The 22,385-nt window shown below is 45.3% G+C and overlaps 1 protein-coding gene across 6 annotated transcripts in view; it reads right to left on the bottom strand.

The window, feature by feature from the left end:
- Nucleotides 1–1,901: 1,901 nt before the first annotated feature.
- The window catches only part of DHX37 (DEAH-box helicase 37), a 41,554-nt gene continuing 21,070 nt past the window's right edge, over nt 1,902–22,385 (bottom strand). For all 6 annotated transcript variants that reach the window (XM_088482115.1, XM_088482117.1, XM_088482116.1 and 3 more), the window contains 14 exons: nt 22,125–22,201; nt 21,761–21,993; nt 21,074–21,185; nt 19,307–19,413; nt 18,337–18,525; nt 16,425–16,549; nt 12,094–12,210; nt 11,844–12,016; nt 10,605–10,719; nt 5,459–5,596; nt 4,462–4,556; nt 4,238–4,311; nt 3,509–3,606; nt 1,902–2,282 (listed from right to left, as the gene is read on the bottom strand). In XM_088482115.1, the coding sequence (XP_088338241.1) occupies nt 2,200–2,282; nt 3,509–3,606; nt 4,238–4,311; nt 4,462–4,556; nt 5,459–5,596; nt 10,605–10,719; nt 11,844–12,016; nt 12,094–12,210; nt 16,425–16,549; nt 18,337–18,525; nt 19,307–19,413; nt 21,074–21,185; nt 21,761–21,993; nt 22,125–22,201 (1,736 nt within the window). In that variant the 3' untranslated portion in view covers nt 1,902–2,199. The remainder of the gene's footprint in view (nt 2,283–3,508; nt 3,607–4,237; nt 4,312–4,461; nt 4,557–5,458; nt 5,597–10,604; nt 10,720–11,843; nt 12,017–12,093; nt 12,211–16,424; nt 16,550–18,336; nt 18,526–19,306; nt 19,414–21,073; nt 21,186–21,760; nt 21,994–22,124; nt 22,202–22,385) is intronic.

The raw sequence follows: 22,385 nt of genomic DNA, 5'->3' as shown, positions 1-22,385 counted from the left end.
ACAGACGCACGCTTGTCGCTGCTGCTTTGAGGATGCAGGTGGAATCTAGATGGGATTTGGAACCGGGGACACACTACCTCTATCAATTGTCTAAATCCCACTGCACTAATGGCGGATACCGGACGCACGTCTAACACCAACATAGCAGTCAAGGCCTCAGTTATACGTTTTGCTTCAGGATGACTGCTGTCGTACTTCATCCTCATCGCTAGGGACTGTTGGAGGGTCAATTGTTTAGTAAAAGTAGTGGTGTTCCTACTTCCTCTCTGGGATGATGAACAACTCCCAGCAGCAGCAACAGCACTAGGAGGAAGTGGTTCTTGATCTTTCCCTATTTTATTTTTATCGGAGAAAGTTTGGTCCTCCATTTATGTTATATTGATATACACGTGCGGCTAAAGCGCACACAAACACAGAAAATATTTTTTTATTTTTGCTGGAGAGTAGTGCACTTTGTGGGTTACACCACCCTTTAAGAAATGAGCCAGCCGGCTCTTTACTTATGGGACACAGGCGGACGCTTGGCGCTGCTCCTTTGTTGATGCACGTGCAGCCACAGTGCACACAAGTCACAAACACAGAAAATATTTTTTTTTTTGGTTTGGACTGGAGTGTACTTTGGGGGTTACAGCACCCTTTAACGGTCAAGCCAGCCGGCCCTTTACTTATGACACAGGCGCACGCTTGGCACTACTTTGTTGATGCACGTGCGGCTACTGTGCACACAATTCACAAACACAGAAAATATATTATTTTTTTAGCACTTGGGGGGAGCACCCCTGATGGACAGAGCACCCCCTGGACAACACTACAGCACCCCTTTAGGACTGGGACACTGCACAGGACTTTGGAGTGGACACAGCCCCTATGGAGAACTGACTGCACAACACAGTCCAGCCAGCCCCTATGGACTTTGAAGTAGTGGACACAGCCCCTATTAACAACAGCAGCACAGCACAACACAGCCAGCCCCTATGGACTTTGAAGTAGTGGACAACAGCAGCACAGCACAACACTACTCTGCACTACACTACACTACACTACACAGCCCAGCCAGCCCTAACTCCCACCCTCCCTCTTCACTGTCCACAGCCGAGTGAGAAAATGGCGCCGACGCGGGTACCTTATATAGGTTCCAAAACCCGCGAGACTCGGAAGGCGGGATGATGACGTTTTGCCTCGATTTCAGATCCGAGTCAGGCGGGAAAAGTCGAGCCTGACTCGGATCGGCCTCGGATCGGGGGGGTTCGGATTTCAGAAATCCGAAACCCGCTCACCCCTAATTATAAGTAAAACAAATGACTGTTGTAACCATCGCAAAATGTATGGACAACTTCCCATGATATAAATAATATATATTCTCACTGATGTAATGAATTAGCACTGCTGTGTCAGTGGTATAAACGCTAACATTTTTTCATTGGCTGGAATGGGATGTAGTCAGCATCCTGGCGTGCAGGATGCCGACAGTCTGAATACCGATGACGAAAACAGGTTGAGATCCCGGCACCAGTATCCCGACCTCCGTTGCCATCCCAAAGTATCTGGGTGTTAGGGTTAGGTAGCGGGGTTAGGCATCGGGTAGGGAGTGTTAGGATTAAGGTGCGGGGAGGGTGAGGTTAGGTTTAGGCATTAGGGGGGGAGGTGTTAGGTTTAGGCACCGGGAAGGGTGAGTTAGGATTAGGGTAGGGACAGGGGGTTACAAAAATACTTACCGTGACTACCTAGGGGTGTTGGGATGCCGCTGTCTGTATTCTGACCAGCGGCACCCGACTACCAGGATTTCGTACCCAACTCGCTGAAATAACCATTAAAAATAGCTATCCTAACACACACACACACACGGCGAGATGCATAATAAATACAAAAATTATTATTTTTTTTTTAATTTCACATAAATATATATATAATACCTTAATTCGATAATGAAAATAATCTAAAATGTTTGTCACCTGTAGATATATGCAGAACTGCCATAACAAATGGTGTGACTTGAGTTACATTGTAACAACGTATTATATACACATAATTGGTAGACCGTACTACAGAAATGACACCTTTACGGAAACACAATAAAGATCGTCAGATCAATGCCATGTTTACAGTTCTTTAAGATTTTAAGGCACTTGTTTGTTTAATGTTCTTCCATATATAAACTATTCACAGAGTCTGTAATTATGGATCACTGTGGTCCAGTGTTCAGCAGGTGACTGGAGGCCAGGCTTTGGATACATCGTTGTGTACAGCTTCAGGAATCCACTGACAAAATGCATGTAAAAGATCTGAAACACAAGAGTATTTTGCTTTTTCAGTACCAAAAATAGTATTTCCTCTTATAGAGATATAGGACAAAATACATCAAAAACAGTGAGCAGGAAAAAAACTGTACAAAAATTGAGGTGTAAGCTAATCAAGCAATATAAGATTATGGTGTCTATTTAATAAACAAAGCAAACAGCAGCACAAAAAGAATCCCTGTTTTTTATCTCCATATTTAAGCACAAGGGCTGTTCCGGGTGAGGAGGTTTCAAGCATCAAGTTTGTTTGCATTGTCTGTGCATGTGCTGATCAGCATTGGTTATGCCAGCCCGCCACTGATCGGAGAAGCTGCTGGGGAGAGCAGAGAAGAGGTAGCCGATGGGGGAGCGGGACCTGTCGGGTGCTTAGAGGTGACGGAGCTGGCCGGGGCAGTGGAGGAAAGCAGGACGAGAATGCCTCTTCCCGGCTTTTCTCCATTTCTATAGGTAAGATTGCATGTAGAGTCATCTCTAGATGGAATTAGGTTTCTCAAAAAAAGCTCTGCTTCTTTTATCTATAGAAATACTGTTCCTGCACAGGATCCACTGGAGCAGCAGGAATGTGCAAGGAAAAGTGAAAAAGGCGGAGAAATCAGTGATTTCTCCGCATTTATGTAACTTTCCCCAGCTAAAATGATAATGATTTATTAATTAGACCCCCATGTGCCTGATTCTGAGTTGGGTGCATCTGCGTCCGATCTTCCATTCGGCCGCGGTAATAGGAGGATCCACCCATGTACACTAAAGATCCGTCGGTCTGCATATGGAAGCTTATCCCACCCACTGTTTTTATGCCCGCAGTCGCAACCAGAATCATTAGATTCTGGGCTTGCACCCACCCCAATGCTGGGTATAAAAGGCCCATCTGAAACAGGTCTTCAATGTCCATATGCACACAATGATCAAGCAAAGAAACAGGCATACTCACTGACGACACTCCCATGAGATGGCACAATTCCATGAGTTCACATGGTCGCTTCCCAGTTACCACCCATAAATGCCTATTTTTACACAGTGTGCCCTGTACACACTAAAACACTTAGTCCGTGTGTACATATCTGATCTGGGGCACGCGCAGTCACAGATTTCTTGCTTAGGCGCAGGTGCAGTATACAGGTATCCAAGAGACCTGACTACATTTCCACTTGCCTCCACCTCAGAATCAGGCCCGATTTGGGCAAATAACCTTCCACAAAATGACAATGACTTACATTTAGGGTCATTTTTCCACGCAGCCAGTAATGAACACAGATTGTCAGCCTTTTTAGAAACTAAGGCCTTCAGGAAAATTTCTGTTCTAGGCTGGAGCCTAAAGGTAATAAAATCAAAAAGATCATATTAAAAGAAATAAAATCATATCAAAATAAGAATAACAGATCTTTTTGTACCATTTACTCTAAACAGACAATTTATTAATGGCCTTTATTGCCGCATGACAGTGTTTCAAGGCATTACACTGTCACAATACCACTAGCGGCATCCCGTTGGTTGGTATCCCGACAGGGGTCGGGTAAGTATACTAACCCTCCCCCCCCCAACCCTCCCTTCTGATAGGTTCAGGAACTAACGGTTAGGCTAGGTCCCCCTCCTTTGTGCCTAAACCTACCCCTCCCCCCCTTAGTGCCTAACCCTAACCCCCCCAAAAAAAAGACAAAAAAAAAAAAAACTAACATTAACCCCACTGACTGCCCTAACCCTAACCCCCCGCAGCTAAGAGGACAGGCGCCCCAGACTTACTTCATTCAGACATCCGTCCGTCTGCTTTCCGGCGTCGGGATTAAGATAGGCGTCAGCATTTCAACGCCTATCTTAACTCCCTTGTCGGGATATCAGCGATGGCATTTAGACCAGCGGCCTTCAGCTGACTACATCCCATCAGAAATATCAGTAAACTCTTACTGTAACATTAATATTTGTTAGTATATTTATAGCACACTTACTTGGCCCACGTTTTAAGCATTGTTATGGGACTTGACAGTAGAATATGAGTGTAGGAGCCCAATTTTTTGATTACCTAAAGGAAGAAATTAGTATTTAGCATTTTCCTATGGGTGATAAACTAAATGGTTAAAAAAAAAAAAAAAAGATTTCTAACACTCAATGTATTCCAGTGTCATCATTTATATACAGCTTTGATGTTCTACCACTTCTAATTTTTTCATACCTTCCCTTCAAGCAAAAACTTGGCAAAATACTTGTAGCGCTCTAGGCTTTCTGGGTAATCAACGACAACCGCAGGAAGCTGCCAACCGACTCGATCTATAATGGATAAAGTATTACAAATTGAACTGTTAGGCAACATAATACAGAAAGACATTTACTTTGGAATCATCCCTTCTATTCATCACTGATAGATGTAGTGTAATCTGGCTTCAAAACAGTAACTAATATAGGAGTTACTACTAGATTCATGTCAGCATAGATCATTTGGCTTTACCATGCACAGGACACCCAATACTAGTATCTGTGCTGGTCTTACAGAAGGCTCTCTTTGGGAGGGTCCTTTAAGATGAATACATTCCTGACTGGCCCGCCCACCAATCTAACGATTGGCAAGTGCATACACACTTATCAATCATCCGCTCTGTGTGTGTGGCCAGCAAAGTGATTTGAATATGCCCTCCCATTTGTGATGTCACATCCAATGGCTGCTGCGGCCGACATTCTGTACAGTCGTCCGTAAAGACAGCCAGATGAAACTATATATCTGCTGGATATATCATCATCGGCTATGCTGCAGGACCAAACAGATAGGTCAGTGAACGACGTCGTTCACTGACCTATCAGGTATACACACCCGCCGATGCACCGTCGATATATCGTTCGTTGCACAAAACGAACAATATATATAATTCAGGTGTGTACCCAGCATTAGACATTCAAATATGAACACTACTTATAGCAATCAGATTTCCAAGAACCTAACTGAAATGGATCTTACCCCATCCCAGGACATGCAGGATGTAATCAACAACTGGTGGCTGCATGCTTTAGTGATGGTGGAGCTCACACTAGCAGGCAGCCACCACCATTCATTTCATAATTAAAAACATCAGTTTTTCATGCAAATCATCTTTATAATGTAAAATTGTGTGAAAAGGTTAATGTGGCACAACAGTTACATAAACACTGTTTGTACAAACATTTAGCAGTATACGTACAGAAGGTGCTTGTTCTGTGGCACTTCACAGTTCCTGAATCTGGGCAATAAAATGAGGGAGGGTTTTCCAGAGGGTTTCCAAAGTGACAGTATTGAGGGAGCAAGGCAGGAATCCACTCGGGCTCAATGGAAGAAACACCTACAATAACCAAAATCATTACAAACATCATACAGCTCAGTTTCTGACTAGTTAAAAAAAAAAAAAGGAAAAGAAAAATGATTTACAGAATGGCCAGGAACAGTGTTTGTTCAGCCACTGCATGAGATGAAGCTGGCTATCCTAACACTAAAGCTAGGTACTCACTATACAATGTGTGTACCCAGCGACTGCGCAATGCAATATAACAATACAATGTGCTTGCCGTACACAATGCATGATCCATTGTACGACAGAGCAATGCGTCGTTACTTACTGCTTGTAATAGCACTACATTGCCCCATCTGCTGGGGACGATCCGGTGTACGACGGTTCAATATATTGTTACATGCTGCATGTAACAGCACCGGGCCGTTCATTACATCATCACATCAGCCGTTCAGCACAGCAGATGGGATGATGCGATGAACGACCATCGTGCACATGCAAATCGGGTATATGCACTGCGCGATCCATCGTTCCGATCCGCAACAAAATGACAGATATGGTAAGAACTTACCTTTGTTATCTCTCTTTCTACAAAGTCCATAGTCTCCACAGAGAGACCTTGGGGTATAGGTGATGATGGAGTCATCCGGGCACCACGCAGTTAATGTTTTCTCCCAGGATGCACTGGGTCTCCCTGCTATACCCCGCCCCAGGCCAGAGGCATCTCAGTTTTGTAGCAAGCCAAAGGAGGATAAAAGAGAGAAAGTCTGGAACACTCAAGAATCACATTCTCACACAGGAAACGAAAAACCGGTGACCAGAGCGAAGCCCATCTGAAGCACAGATGAGTCAGGGTGGGTGCCCCATGGACCAAATGGACTTCGTATAAAGAGATAAAGTTAAGTTCTTACCATATCGCTCATTTTCTACTTCAGGGTCCATAGGCTCCACAGGGAGACCTTGGGGATGTCCCAAAACAGTCCCTTTAAGGGTGGGGACGCTACTGTGCAGAGTGGAGAATCCGCCGCCCGAAGGAAGCATCCTGAGAGGCAAAGGTATCAAATGCATAATACCTCAGAAAGGTCTGGACAGAAGACCACGTGGCCGCCTTGCAAAGCTGAACAGCCGAGGCGCCACGGCGAGCTGCCCACGAAGGACCCGCAGACAGAGTAGAATGAGCAGTAACAGAGGGCGGCACTGGAAGGCCCTCATGAGTGTGAGCCTCAGAGATCATCAAGCGAATCCATCTAGCCAAAGTTTGTTTATTTGTTTGCCATCCCTTCTTGTGGAATCCGTAGAGGACAAACAAGGAGTCCGACTTCCGAAGGGAACTGGTACGGTCCACATAAATCCTGAGGCCTCACCTGCCGAGAGGTCTAGAGAATTAAAGGTCGGTACAATAAATTTCCTCATTAATGTGGAAACTAGAAACCACCTTAGGAAGGAACACAGGGCGAGTCCGAAGCATCACCCTGTCCCGGTGAAAAACTAGAAATGGGGAACGGCAAGAGAGCCCCAAAGTCTGACACTCTTCTGGCGGAAGCAATAGCCAGAAGAAAAACAGTCTTAGTTGTAAGCCATTTGAAATCCACTGAGTCCAGGGGTTCAAATGGAGGAAAGTACGGATATCAGGAAAAGGAGCAATCCTACCACACTGAAAGAGCAGATACATGCACCTTCAGCGAGGCAAGGCGGAGAGCAAGACCCAATCCCGCCCGCAGGAAAGCCAAAACTCTGGATATCTGAAACACCTGGGGATCGTAACCTTTGGGATGACACCATTGAAAGTAGGCGTGCCACACCCAGTGGTACATCCTGGCAGAGGCTGGTTTACGTGCTCTGAGCATGGTGTTAACCATAGAGCCAGAGAAACCCTTGGACCTCAGGAGGGATGTCTCAAGAGCCACGCCGTCAAGACAGGTTACCCAGGTCCGGGCAAAGGCAAGGACCTTGAGACAACAGGTCCGGACGTTGAGGCAACAGCAACGTAGTGTCAATAGAGAGACTCTGAAGATCTGAGTACCAGTCACGTCTGGGATACGCTGGAGCCACCAGCAGGACAGTGCCCTTGTTTGAACTTCCTAAGTACTCGAGGAAGAAGGGAGATTGGAGGAAACAGGTACGCAAACTGGAAGGTCCACTTGACTGACAGAGCATCTACCAAGAGAGCCTTGGTGTCTCTTTTCCTGGACCCGTACACTGGCAGTTGTGATTGTGTCGGGAGGCCATGAGGTCCACGTCCGGAAGGCCCCACTTGTCCAATAGGAGCTGAAACACTTCTTGGTAATGCACGTCGTTAACGGCTGAGGAAGTCCGCTTCCCAATTGAGAACTCCTGGAATGAACACTGCCGATATGGCTGGGAGTTGACCTTCCGCCCATGTCAGAATGCGTGACACCTCTGTCATTGCCACCTGACTTCGAGTTCCTCTTTGATGGTTGAAGTAAGCCATGGTCGTGGTGTTGTCTGCCTGAACTTGCACAGGCTTTCCGTAAAGTATGAGTCTGACTTGCTGCAGGGCACTGAAGACTGCCCAAAGTTACAATATGTTGATTGGCGGGGCAGACTCCTCTGCTGTCCAACGTCCCTGAAATGAGTGTGGACCTGTCACTATGAAATGAGTGTGGACCTGTCACTACGCCTCAACCCCGGAGACTGGCGTCCATCGTCAGGAGGACCCAGTCCGGAATCCAAAAAGTAGCGCCCCCTGGTGAGGTGGCCCGTCTGCAGCCACAAAGCAAGAGATAGAAGCACCTCCGGATAGAGCACCATCGTTTGTGCCTTTATCCGATGGTGTAAGCCGACCCACCTGGAGAGGATCAATTTCTGTAGAGGCCGGGAATGAAACTGGTCATATTCCACCATGTCGAAAGTCGATACCATGGATCCCAGTAACTACATTGCTGAGTGGATGGACACTCGGCTACTGTGGAGGCATCTGTGCGCCTGAAGCACAGATATTGTCAGCTGTAGGTGGTGGTGAAATACCTCTGGAGACCCTGCCAACAGTAAAAGGTCGTCCAGTATGGGTAACAGGCGGACCCCCTGCAGCCGCAGATGGGCTGCCATTACCGCCATAAGTTTGGTAAACACCTGAGGTAGAAAGGCCAAACGGCAGAGCCCGAAACTGGAAATGTTGTTGCAGAACAGCAAAGCTGAGAAAACGCTGGAGAGCCGAAGTAATTGGAATATGTTCAGGAACTTGAGATTGAGGATAGGCTGATGGGATCCGTTCGGTCTTTGAACCAGAAAAAGATTGGAATAATAACACGTTCCCCTCTGGGGCAAGGGGACAGGTACTATGACTCCTGCTTGAAGCAAAGATTATACGGCCTTCTGTATTTGTAAGGCCTTGTCTTTGTCTGACTGAAGGCCTGTGCAGAAAAACTGATGGGAAGGTCTTCTGCGGAAGGAGAGGGCGTACCCCTGAAAGACTAATTTTCTTACCCAGGTGTCTGCAGTGGTCTGACACTAACACTGGGTGAACTAAAGAAGTCGGCTTCTCCCACCCTGGGATCCCCCAGAGGGAGCCCGTCCCGTCCCGTTAAGCTGAGGGTTTATCCTCAGACTTGGAAGCAGGATGTCTTGTACTCCAGACCTGTTTCTTGGGTTTGACAGTCTATCTGGAAGCTCATGGCCTTGGGAATTCCTGACCTGTGGGCTAACCTTGAGGACGTAAGGATCGAAAGGAGGAGGTGCAAGGCTTTGTTGAAGCCACAGCCGAAAGCAGAGACGCAGAATTAACCGCTGCTACCGTGTCCACAATCCTGTCCATGTCTGGACCGAACAATACTTCCCCAGTGTATGACGATCATGGTAAGCCTTTCTTGGAATCAGCATCCGCCCTCCAAGAACGCAACCATAGGAAACGGCGATCAGACACAGCTGCAGCCGAGACACTGGAAGTCAGGAGACTGATAACCAGAGCAGCCTCCCAATATAAGTGGCTGCATCTCTTATGTTACCAACCAAAACCAAAGCCATATGAACCCCAGAAGCATTTGAGGGAAGGGTAAGAAATGGAAGGCATAGGTAACGTAGCACTGGTAAGTAACCGGATTACATGTGAATTCACTACAGGGGATGTGTTCCATTTCGTTCCATGAACTTCGGGAAATGGATGACACTCAGCCAAACCTCTCTGAGGTTGTTACGTCTTACCAAGCATTCGCCAGGCTGTAGCCCGTGATCAACTAAATGATCTTATAAAGGGAATTCCGCAGAAGTAGCCCTTTTATTTGTACAAACCGAGCCTGCTTGAACAGAGGAGCTGGTTTGTCATCCTCTATGACCCAGATGGCTGTGACAGTCCACACCAAAGCAGGAATATTAACCCCAAAACGAGTCTCCATCTCCAGTGGAGAGGACTCAGGTTAGAGACATCCGCAATCTCTCCGTCATCAGAAGACATCTCAGACTCTGAGAGCTGCGATGACACCATAGCATGCTTAGATGGCTTAATGGTTTTCTCCTCCTGCAACAAGTTGGGTGTACCCCACATCCGGAGGAATCGGACTGATCCCAGCGGGTCACCACTCGCGGTAACCCGCCGTTTTCTCCGCTCCCCATAGCGCCCGGCCGCATTCCAGGGATCCTCGCGGGATCCCCGGATCAGTACTGGCATCTCGGCGCTGCCAAGGTGACAGAGCGGCAGCGCGGACGTCCCCTGGACTGTCCGCTCTGCAGAAATTAAGAATCTTCTGTAAAATAAAAAAATCTTCCACATATCAGTGGCACGACTCGGGCACCCAACGAAACTGAGGTGCCTCTGGCCCGGGGGCGGGGTATAGGAGGGAGACCCAGTGCATCCTGGGAGAAATATTTTACTATGTGGTGCCCGGATGACTCCATCATCACCTATACCCCAAAATCTCCCTGTGGAGCCTATGGACCCTGAAGTAGAAAATTATATATCATATGACGGATCGTATAGTGTGTACCCAGCTTTACAGGGAGGCAGATATTTGGCTAGATGCAGCTTATAAGTATAACAAGAGGAAGGAGAAATTCAAACTTTTGCTTAATGATTCAGGCAGGATTGTGTGAACTATCAGCATCATACCTTTCATGTACATTTTGGTTGTTTCCACAATTTCCTGGTAAATCACAAACTCTGGAAGCTGTCTGAAGAGTGACGAGTTTGGATGAATGAAAACTGGATCCTCTAGAAGAGGAGTCTGGAAATGAAAATACAGAACAGGTTTTGATGATTTATATATTTACGGATTAAACATTAGACTAAGATTTATCAAACCTTCTAAAGACAGCTTTGATTTTACAGCCTGCACTAGATAAGGGATAGATAGAATAAGACCGTGGGCAACACCTCCACTTGTACTCTATAGATAAATCAAGCCATTAGAAATATTCCATTGTGAGATTTCATAACATATTGCAGATAATTAATAGATTACAGGCTGATTCCTATGACACTAGTTCCACACTGCATATACAGTCAGGCCCGAGGCTACCATTAGGCAGGGTGCAAAGACAGTGATCACGCTGGCCGAAAAAATGTTTAAAGTTCCGGGACCCCTCCCTTTAAAAAATTGGGGTGCTACTCCACTGTTTCTGGGTCCCCCTCATATATTGTGGTGGGTGAGGGCAGGCAGCAGTTGGGACTGTGCTGGGGGAAGGTAACAGTTGGTGTAGAGCTGCGGCTAAAGGCAGGGAGAAGTTCGGGTAGAGCTGGGGATAGAGGGCAGACAGCAGTTGCGACAGTGCAGGGGGGCAAGGAGGGGGCTTGTGGCAGACAGCGCTCGGGTAAGGAGGGGGCAAAGGAACATAGCAATTGGCGCAGTACTGGAGGACAAGGAGGGGGTTAGAGGAAGGCAGTTCTGGGGGTAGCTACCCCCCTGGGGGTAGGGAAGGATGGAGGGGGCAATGGTAGAGAAGTGAGTCCCTGGTCCACAAAGTCGGGTAAAATACACGCTCTTTTCATAAAGAGTAGAGAAGTGGAGAAGTTACCCATAGCAGCCAACCAGCTTCCAACTACCATTTACCAAGTACATTGTATAAAGTGGTAGGTAGAAGCAGATTGGTTGGGATGGGCAATTTCTCCACTCTATAGGAGGTTTGATACTTCTCCCCTATGAACTGCAACTAGCACAGCTAGTTGGTCCTCTAGATATTAGGGGCCAAAGCCAGTAAAATAGTATTTTCAATAAAGGCAATATTTAGCAAAGCTACTGTAGAATAACAAATGTTTTGAACCCATAAAGCAGCTAACTCTAAAACTGAAACAAAAACTACTCATGCTATGGTAGACACATGAATGAAGCAATTAATATCATGTTCTAACCTTATAAGCGTTCCTCCATTTCTCATCAAGGAGTTCTTCTGGGCGGATCCGCCTGGCTATGTGATCCCCCAAACCAGACATTACAATTTGCCGCAAATAGTTCACTTGTGTCTCTGTAGGTGGCTGCATCTTGGAGTCGAGGAAAATAGAGACATCTGAGCACAGTGAGTTGACTAGAGAGAGAAACAAACACTGTTAATTATCTATTGACATAGCAATTACTGAGCTGGCCCTATAGTTTCTCTCTTACCAGTTGTGGTTAGCTGTCCTCGTAAACGTCTGATCTCCATCATGGCTTTAAACCTCAGGCCATTCCGTTCACAAAAATTTGGAGTCAGTCCAGAATATTCACAAGCACCAACAGCCCCTACAAAAACAAGATGTTAGACTGATGTAATATGCTAGGCCATAAATAAGCCAATGCAGTTAGTTTTCCTAAATAATAATTCCAGTTTTTTTGTAACTGGAGAAGGATGGAGAGTGCAGTGTTTAGTTTGTTTAATCACATGCAAAACATTGTATGGGGGAGATTCAATAAGCACAGAGTGTACCACGTGGCCTCTAATTCCGGGTAAAGTGCCTGGAGCAATTCAATTAGAGGCCTGCGATAAACCCAAGACTAGTCCTCATACAGCACTTAATGCGGAAGTGCGAGCAAAAATCTGTGTTAAATGCTGCCTCAGGGCTAGTCAGCTAATTGAATCTCCTCCTATGTTATTTGAAAATTGTAAATAGCTATAAACAAAACAAAACTCCAGGTACATTGGTGTTTGTCTTCTTATTTTACATGGTGTGCAGTCAGAAGGCAACAACCGATTTTAGGGTTAGGTTGCAATTTGGGTTACAATTAGACTGCGATTAGGGTTACTGTTACATGAAAAGTACATTGGAAACCACATTGCCAACATTAGATACATGTTGACAGGATGGACAAGTCTTGTGAGGGTGCCAGGAGACAGGATGGACAAGTCTTGTGAGGGGGCCAGGAGACAGGATGGACAAGTCTTGTGAGGGGGCCAGGAGACAGGATGGACAAGTCTTGTGAGGGGGCCAGGAGACAGGATGGACAAGTCTTGTGAGGGGGCCTGGAGACAGGATGGACAAGTCTTGTGAGGGGGCCTGGAGACAGGATGGACAAGTCTTGTGAGGGGGCCTGGAGACAGGATGGACAAGTCTTGTGAGGGGGCCAGGAGACAGGATGGACAAGTCTTGTGAGGGGGCCAGGAGACAGGATGGACAAGTCTTGTGAGGGGGCCAGGAGACAGGATGGACAAGTCTTGTGAGGGGGCCAGGAGACAGGGTGGACAAGTCTTGTGAGGGGGCCAGGAGACAGGGTGGACAAGTCTTGTGAGGGGGCCAGGAGACAGGGTGGACAAGTCTTGTGAGGGGGCCAGGAGACAGGGTGGACAAGTCTTGTGAGGGGGCCAGGAGACAGGGTGGACAAGTCTTGTGAGGGTGCCAGGAGACAGGATGGACAAGTCTTGTGAGGGTGCCAGGAGACAGGATGGACAAGTCTTGTGAGGGTGCCAGGAGACAGGATGGACAAGTCTTGTGAGGGTGCCAGGAGACAGGATGGACAAGTCTTGTGAGGGTGCCAGGAGACAGGATGGACAAGTCTTGTGAGGGTGCCAGGAGACAGGATGGACAAGTCTTGTGAGGGTGCCAGGAGACAGGATGGACAAGTCTTGTGAGGGTGCCAGGAGACAGGATGGACAAGTCTTGTGAGGGTGCCAGGAGACAGGATGGACAAGTCTTGTGAGGGTGCCAGGAGACAGGATGGACAAGTCTTGTGAGGGTGCCAGGAGACAGGATGGACAAGTCTTGTGAGGGTGCCAGGAGACAGGATGGACAAGTCTTGTGAGGGTGCCAGGAGACAGGATGGACAAGTCTTGTGAGGGTGCCAGGAGACAGGATGGACAAGTCTTGTGAGGGTGCCAGGAGACAGGATGGACAAGTCTTGTGAGGGTGCCAGGAGACAGGATGGACAAGTCTTGTGAGGGTGCCAGGAGACAGGATGGACAAGTCTTGTGAGGGTGCCAGGAGACAGGATGGACAAGTCTTGTGAGGGTGCCAGGAGACAGGATGGACAAGTCTTGTGAGGGTGCCAGGAGACAGGATGGACAAGTCTTGTGAGGGTGCCAGGAGACAGGATGGACAAGTCTTGTGAGGGTGCCAGGAGACAGGATGGACAAGTCTTGTGAGGGTGCCAGGAGACAGGATGGACAAGTCTTGTGAGGGTGCCAGGAGACAGGATGGACAAGTCTTGTGAGGGTGCCAGGAGACAGGATGGACAAGTCTTGTGAGGGTGCCAGGAGACAGGATGGACAAGTCTTGTGAGGGTGCCAGGAGACAGGATGGACAAGTCTTGTGAGGGTGCCAGGAGACAGGATGGAGAAGTCTTGTGAGGGTGCCAGGAGACAGGATGGACAAGTCTTGTGAGGGTGCCAGGAGACAGGATGGACAAGTCTTGTGAGGGTGCCAGGAGACAGGATGGACAAGTCTTGTGAGGGTGCCAGGAGACAGGATGGACAAGTCTTGTGAGGGTGCCAGGAGACAGGATGGACAAGTCTTGTGAGGGTGCCAGGAGACAGGATGGACAAGTCTTGTGTGGGTGCAGGAAACAGGATGGACATGTCTTGTGAGGGTGCAGGAAACAGGATGGACATGTCTTGTGAGGGTGCAGGAGACAGGATCGCAGGGAAAATTAGAGAGTGCCAGGACACATGACCGGAGCAGAGAGAGAGAGGACAGGTTACTAGGGGACAGAGTTCCTGGGAAGGAAGGACAGGTGCCCAGGAGACAGAGGATAAAATAGAGTACTATGAATAAGTGTAAAATAGAGTACCAACTGATCCCTATCATTGTAATTTTCCACCTTCTGTGTAATTTCTTCTTTATTACTTCTTCAGCCCACCTTTTTACCCATCTCACTCTTTTCTAAACTGCCACACTTTCTTCTTCTACTCATCCCCTCTTCTCTCCCCATCCCCCACCCCACCAATAGCTTACCCTCGCCCTCACCCTCCCCATCAAGATATCACACCCTCGCTCTCTCCATATCACTCCCAGGCTATTTACCTTTCTTCTCTCCCAATCTCCCACAAGATCTGTATTACTTACCTAATTTCTTCCCCATGCTAAATCTGTTTCTCTGTACCCAAGGGCAGAATGAGGTGCGCAATTGCTCCTCTCCAAAGTGACAGGGTGCCATAGAAAGGGGACAAAATGGCTGACGGTGAGTGGAAGGGAAGCAGATAGGTCACCTACCAGACACTCTGAGGGATTGCAGTTCCACTCTGGAGAGAGATGGCTTTGCTCAGTGAAGCCTGAAGGAGGCTGTGCAAGCAGATCAGCTCAGGAACTTCAGTATGCTACTTCTCTTTCTCTGTGCTGGCAATGGAAGTTCCTATGCTGACCTGCCACTCAAAAATGCTCTTTCCAACTTTACAGCAAAATCAGATTTCTGATTTTTTTTTTTCTGTTACAACAGAAAAACAGAATCTCTAAATATAATATATAGCAATCCTGATCATATAATATAATATGGTGTGCTGATTTCTAATCAGCATTTAGATTTATAATTTAATGTGTAATGCTTAGAATGTTTTTTCCTTATTGTAATATAATGCTTTTTCTTATGTGAACTAGGCACCTGAACACTTCCCTGATGAAGTCCAACTTTCCATAAGGGTGACCTGATACATGGTAACAAATATATCAACCACTATCGCAAATTAAAGTTTGGGGAGCTTAATACTTGTAGTATGTAACAGCTGAGGAGCAGCAGCAGCAGCAATGGCTTTCCTAATTACTGTTAGCACAGACATGATGACATTTGCTGGACACAGCTCAACTGTATAGGTTTTAAAACCCAGATGAGGTGAGCTACATGCATGCTCCCCCATACTGCAGTTACAACAATGATAGGAGACACTGCAATGTCCCAAAAAACAGAACTAGTTAAAACAGTGATCTGAAAGCACTTTGTTCAAAGATTGACCATTACACTTGGCTCTTTCCACTGCTTATAAACATGAATACCACAACAAGAGATTTACTGTAGAGAAAACAAGAGAATACTATCCAACACCGAGTATAATCCACAGTTTAGCAGGAAATATCGTAAGGGATATCTCTACATTTGAAAAATGGCTATAATTGTACTAAGTTGCAGCTTGTTTTGCTTTGAGTAAAATTGCCGTTTTAACTCTCCTGCTTAAACACGCCCGGAAGCGGTGGCTTGCTAAATTTACCCCCTAAACTCAGATGCACCTTTAACTGTGTCACACAAATTACCTTAAACATTATAAGCACTTTATGTGAACTGCAAATGGATTAGAATCAGCTAGTATCTGCCTCTAATATTTAACATTGCTTATTGCTGAATTTTTACATATCAATTCATTAATTCCATTTTATCTTTACATTCATGTGTTCTAGTCATACATAATTTTGTCAAAACTAAGAATAAACTTTATAAAACCTCTTTACCTAGTATAATATAACTGTTCTGCACACAAGGAAGTTTTAAAAATTGTAGTTACCCAGATGTCAAATATCAGGTGTTCCTCTAGTACATACCTAACAGAACTATAAGATCCCCAAGCTTTTGTGCAGGGCCCTGTCCTGCCCATATCCTCTGCATCTGTAAAACTCGAGCCTTCTTGCCTTTCATTGTCTCTTTCTCTTCATCATTAAGCACCGGTCTACATAGAAAGAATACAACATGCTTAACAGTTGATACATCTGTGGGACAACATGGAGAGTGCTTTGACCAATGTTATAGCGGTCAGAAAACCGCATTATTCTCACTGACCCTAGTTAAATTAATGGGAGCATATCTTTACTATCCCACTCATCTTAGCCAACAATCAGCACTTGGAGAACTTCAAATCACACACAGTGAGTATAATCACGGATTTCAAACATTTTAATGTTTCCTGGGACCTGTTTTTTTACATCTCATCTCACAGCGCAGCTTGAAAAGGATCTATCAGGTTTATGGAAAAAATGTTTGACATATTGGGCCTCATTCAGAGGCGGTCATGCAAGCGGTCGTTCTGAAACAGGGCGGCCGCTTGCATCCTGAACGACCGCTAAGGGTGATGGTCAAGACCATCGCGACCTACGACGAGACCCTAAGGTAGGGTCTCGTCAACCTTAAGCCCCAGGGAGCTTCCTGCTCTGTTTGAGCAGGAAGCTCCCCACTAACATCACTGATGATGTCAGTGGGGCCGCCCCCAAACGGCAAGCGTTCCGACAGGAACGCCTCCGTTTGGCCGGGCACGCCCCCGGCCCGCCCAGCAAACGAAACAAGCTGTCACTCAACATCGACAGCTCGCCCCGTCTGCTACGAGACCCCTAACGACGGATCACCCGTCGTTAACCGGGTCTCGCGCATGCGTATGACGGAGCCGGCTCCGTCGTGCGCATGCGCACTGAAGCAACATCGGCCCGGTTGCGAGCTCATAGAGCTCACGACCGGGTCTGAATAAGCTCCATTATGTGCTAGTTTTAATTAGCCCTGTTAATTGAACGGGTACTAATTGACCCCCAAGACCATACTCAATTAGCCACGCTCATCTGGGTTTGCCCCGAAAAAAAGAAATCCCTGTCAACTGTGCAGTTATCGGGTGATAACTGCCAGTTGACGCACAGGTCCGTGAACTTATCACGGATCCTATGCGTTTACGCCCGATAATCCGATAACCACAGGTCACTGAATTTCCCCTGTGTGCGAGTCATGCTCACTGAGAGGCAGATTCCTTCTACAGTTCAAAATAGAAAAGAGAGGGGGGTTTAACCCCCTATTGTTCCTCAGCACACTGAATTATACTAGCAACAATATATGAACACTATATGGTAATAGAATTTCAGAGATATTAGTTGCATGCATTTGCAAATACATGGGATGCTGCTAGGCCTCGTCAAGGCTTCTCTGTCACTAGCAGTCCCTACACTAAACGGTTCACTGAGAGGCAGATTCCTTCTACAGTTCCTCTGTGGTCAGAAGACAGGGGGGATTCGGTATTAAATACAGCCGGCCGCATTCCCGGCAGCGGCGGCCCGACAGCGCTGGAAATCCCGATCGTCGTAAGTTAAGTAATGACTAACCTAACCCCCAGAACCCGAACCCTCCTTAGGGGTGCCTAACCCTAATCCCCCCTGTAAGTGCCTAACCCTAACCCCCCTTCCACGCTGCCTAAGCCTAAGTCCCCCGGGGGGGGGCCTAACCCTAAGTCCCGCCGGGGGGTGCCCAACCCTAACCCTCCCTCCCCGTAGCCTAACCCTAACCCTCCCGGGGGCGTGCCTAACCTTAAGTCCCCCCGGGTGCGCTAACCCTAACCAGAAAATTGTATAGTGGATGGCCAGAGGAGATATATGTTACTATACCCTTTAGTACCCAGCTCCCAGCAGGATTTGCTATACCCATGACTCTGCGTCACTCAATGCTATGCACCATTAATGAAAATAAAATGCATCTGCCACCAACCTGTCCAGTTCCTCAAACAGTTCTCTCACAGTCATGGCCGCCACAATAGTAATAATGTATGGCAAGCAATCGTGCTGCTTTCCTAGAGCGAGCATTTTAGCATAGCGTGGTGCTACTGGAAAGGATGCCATGGTCCTTCCTAGGGGAGTAATTGGGCTACTAAGTTTAGCCTTCTGCAGGTAATTTAGTCTGTGGAAAAATGAATATTGTATATGTTAAAAGCCATTGGCAACAATACATCTATTCTTACCCGAATAACTCCACCATCACAAAAATATTCTATGGCCTTTACTACAGCATATAATCCATAATACAGCAGTTCTATAAATAAGGCCCATTCCATGGAAATGTCAACATGAAAACAAAATTAGAAAGTTATATGAACTATATCACACACCTATTCTTCTTGTAGAAGAGAACCTCTGTACTATAAATTAAATCTCATTCCGGAGTACGGCGGTCTGAAAGTGATTAATGATACAGCAATTAACTTATAGGGGGAGATGTATTAAACCTTGGAGAGCGATAAAGTGGAGAGAGATAAAGTACCAACCAATCAGCTCCTGTCATTTTTCAAACACAGCCTGTAAAATGACAGAAGCCGATTGGTTGGTACTTTATCTTGCTCCAAGCTTTGATACATCTCCCCTATAGTGCGAAACCACAAGTACTATGGATGCTACAACTTTTAACCCTCATTGATGGTATTGGTAGTAAATTGTGCTGCTACTACAGTATATATGTTACATAAACAATCATTTTCACCCGGTTTTCTGGTTACAGAATAAGTAAAGGGACAAGAAATGTGAACAGAGCAGCAGACTTTGAATGATATTACAAACTGTACCAACATCTCAGGATGACACCACTAAAAAGCTGCTACAAATGAAATACTTCTGAAGTCTAATACACATTATATTGTGGCAGTGTGACGGTATGTAAATCATCAGTAACATGGCTTGTAGTATACCTGCCAATTTTTGGAGGGTCCTTTAGTGCCCCAAGAGATATCAGTAATTCCTCTGCAGCGATCAGGGCATCAGCAGACGGTGGTGTGGGGAAAGGAAAATTTACAACCTGACAAAAAAATAAATGCTTTCATACATTATTTTCAACACTTTTTACTGATCAAACATACATAAATTAAAGTAAATGTATCATAATGTATTGCCTGCTACACTAACAGGTAATGGCTTCGTATACGAAGAACGTGAATGAATGAACATATACTCTGATGTATGCATATATTACATGATCTTTTACAAGCTATTGTCCATGTATTGTATGCATATGGTGCATTTGTGGGCTACCTGCAAAAGCAGCCAGTATTCATCCTGCATGCAAACATAAATAAATGTATTTTCACTCTTTGCATTGCAATATGGTTTGTCCAGGTTGACAGTTATGTGCTCTTTTTTGTTTTACTCCCAACTCAGAATCAGGCCCTAGGTGTGGAGGCTGCACCCTTAGAGGGGTATTCAATATGAAACGTTATCTTCACTGTCGAAGTTAACGTTTCATATCGGAGTTTTTACCTGCATTAAAGGTATGGTGCGCGCTCCCGCTTATCCCCGTATTCAATATAAAATTAACGAAAACAGGAAACTCCGAAGTTGGATTTGCGTAAAGTTACGAATTTTTCCTTAAAATAATTGTAAGACCCCCCTAAAGTTGTAAAAACATGGGGGATCACAATGGGTACCCCCGTTTTAGCCTTTAATTGAAAGTCGGGGATTTAAATAGCCGCAGCAGGTGTTTTTTTCCCGACGTTGAAGAAGTGATGCAGAAGAGCACTTAGGTTATTTTTTTCGTTTTTTTAAGTGGTCCCATCAAATTTGGGGTACATGAAAATGGGTACTAGCATATTTTGATGTCCCTAAAGTAAGTTTTTAAAAATTCTGCATTTGTGCACCTGCCGCTATAATTCTATTCTTTAAAACACCTGCCGCATACTTGCAGAATAGCCCTGAACCTATTTCCCTATTGTTATAAAATTTTTTCCCATTTTTTTTTTCACCCCAATTTTTAAATTAATTTTTTGGGGTGTCCCTATTTTTTTTAAAAACTTTTTTTTGACACAGTTCTTTTTTAAATGTCAGTCCCAGGGGTGCAGGCTATTTTTTTTAAGCCTGCACCCCTAAACCCCAATTCTGCACTTTTTATCAAAGACTTTTCAAAACTGCGATAAGTCTTTGATATTGAATAGTGTAAAACTAAAACCTGCGATAATGACGTCATAGCTCCGATATTAACGCAAAAACGATGTTATCGCACCCATATTGAATACCCCTGTTAATCTTATTGCAGCAACAAAGTGCATTTAGCCAACAAATCACAGCTGATGTTCATAGACTCCCTGTCAGATCAGCAAGTTGTGCCATCAGCAAAGTTTATCATATAACATTTACAAGTGCTTCTAGAACAGATTTTTTTAATTTGAACACAGTAACAGACTTTTATTGTCTAGTGATTGGCAACAAGTGGCCCTGGGGCCACATACGGCACTCAGAGCCTTCAATTACAGGAATCCAACTACACCATGCTTAGTTATATTTATTTGTTATAGCTTGTAATGCTAGTTCAGAATGTATCATTAAAGATAGGGGCCACGTTCATTGACTAGCTGTGCTAATTCAGTGAGCTACAAAGTGACAATATAATCATTTTAAAATATAATAACTTTAGTAATTAACTTTTCTTGATTGTCACTAGTTACATTGACAGGTATGAAACCCACCTTTTCAATGTTCAAATCCTTCATTTGAAGAATTAAATCTTCAACAGGACGTCTGGTTATTTCAGGCTGAGAGAACTGTTCAAAATCACTAAAGACAGCTGAAGAATACAATCTGATGGCGAAATAAAGGAGAAACTTGGATTAAATAAGTAGCAAAATCGGATAGAATCTATTTCAGTAGTACTTAGACAGAAAATGCTACTTCTTATAGGCACAGCCTGTGGTGGGCATGACTACAAAACTCTCCAATATAACAGATGTAAGAAATAAAAAGTGCTGTTATGATATGCGTACCTTACACTTCTTACAGAATATCCTTTTATATTCCGGCATCTTCTACATCAGCGTTTCCCAACCTCGGTCCTCAAGGTATACTAACAGTCCAGGTTTTAAGGCTATCCATGCTTGATCACAGATGCTTAAATCAAAATAACTGGTAATTAGGTCACCTGTGCGCAAGCATGGCTAACCTTAAAACCTGGACTGTTAGTGTGCCTTGAGGACCGAGGTTAGGAAATCCTGTTACAGATCATTAACTTTACAATATATTTGTGGACTGGTTTACACTTCAAATCATTATTTATATGACATCAAAAACATAATGGAATATATTGTCGCTATATAAATAATTGACATATTGTCTGCCCAAACAAGCACAAAACCTGTAACCACTAATAAAATGTGCACCTGTAGCAGTGACCAGGCTCCGTACGCCCTGCTCTTCCTGCTCTCTGATTGGCTGAGGCTTGGGAAGTCCAGTCCACACGGAAAGAGGAGACACCAGTTACTTTGTCATAAAATCTCTTCTTCACCTTTCCACAGTCAACTACATATTTTATACCGGGGATAGTCAGGGATGTTTCTGCCACATTGGTGGCTACAACACATAATCTTGTACCACTTGGTGGGGGGCGAAAAACCTGTGAGGGAGGCATTTGTCAAACTATGTACAGTCATTTTCCAGAGATGAATCACAATCTTATTTGTTACATACAAGTGAACAGTGGAAAATCTGTAAAACAACAGAAAAACAAACTTTTTTAAGATTTACCTTGGACTGTTTCTCAGGAGCTAGTAAAGAATACAACGGCAACACAAAAAGTGGGAGGGTGGAGTCTGATTTTTCATCTAGGAAAAAATAAAATGACGTTTTATTGCGATATATACATACTGCACACACAGTATTGGTAATAGCAGCCATAAGCGCTGGACAGTCTAAAGGTGCATACACATGTAAAGATTTTCTGTCCAACCATCCAACTAGTTGATTGCTTGGAATGAAAATCTGGTAAGATATGAAAGCAAATGACAA

Source organism: Taudactylus pleione, unplaced genomic scaffold, assembly GCF_031769625.1.
Source record: "Taudactylus pleione unplaced genomic scaffold, aTauple2 ptg000282l, whole genome shotgun sequence".
In the NCBI taxonomy this organism is placed as follows: domain Eukaryota; kingdom Metazoa; phylum Chordata; class Amphibia; order Anura; family Myobatrachidae; genus Taudactylus; species Taudactylus pleione.
The sequence above is the reverse complement of the archived record's forward strand: the minus strand, read 5'-3'. Positions and strand labels throughout refer to the sequence as shown.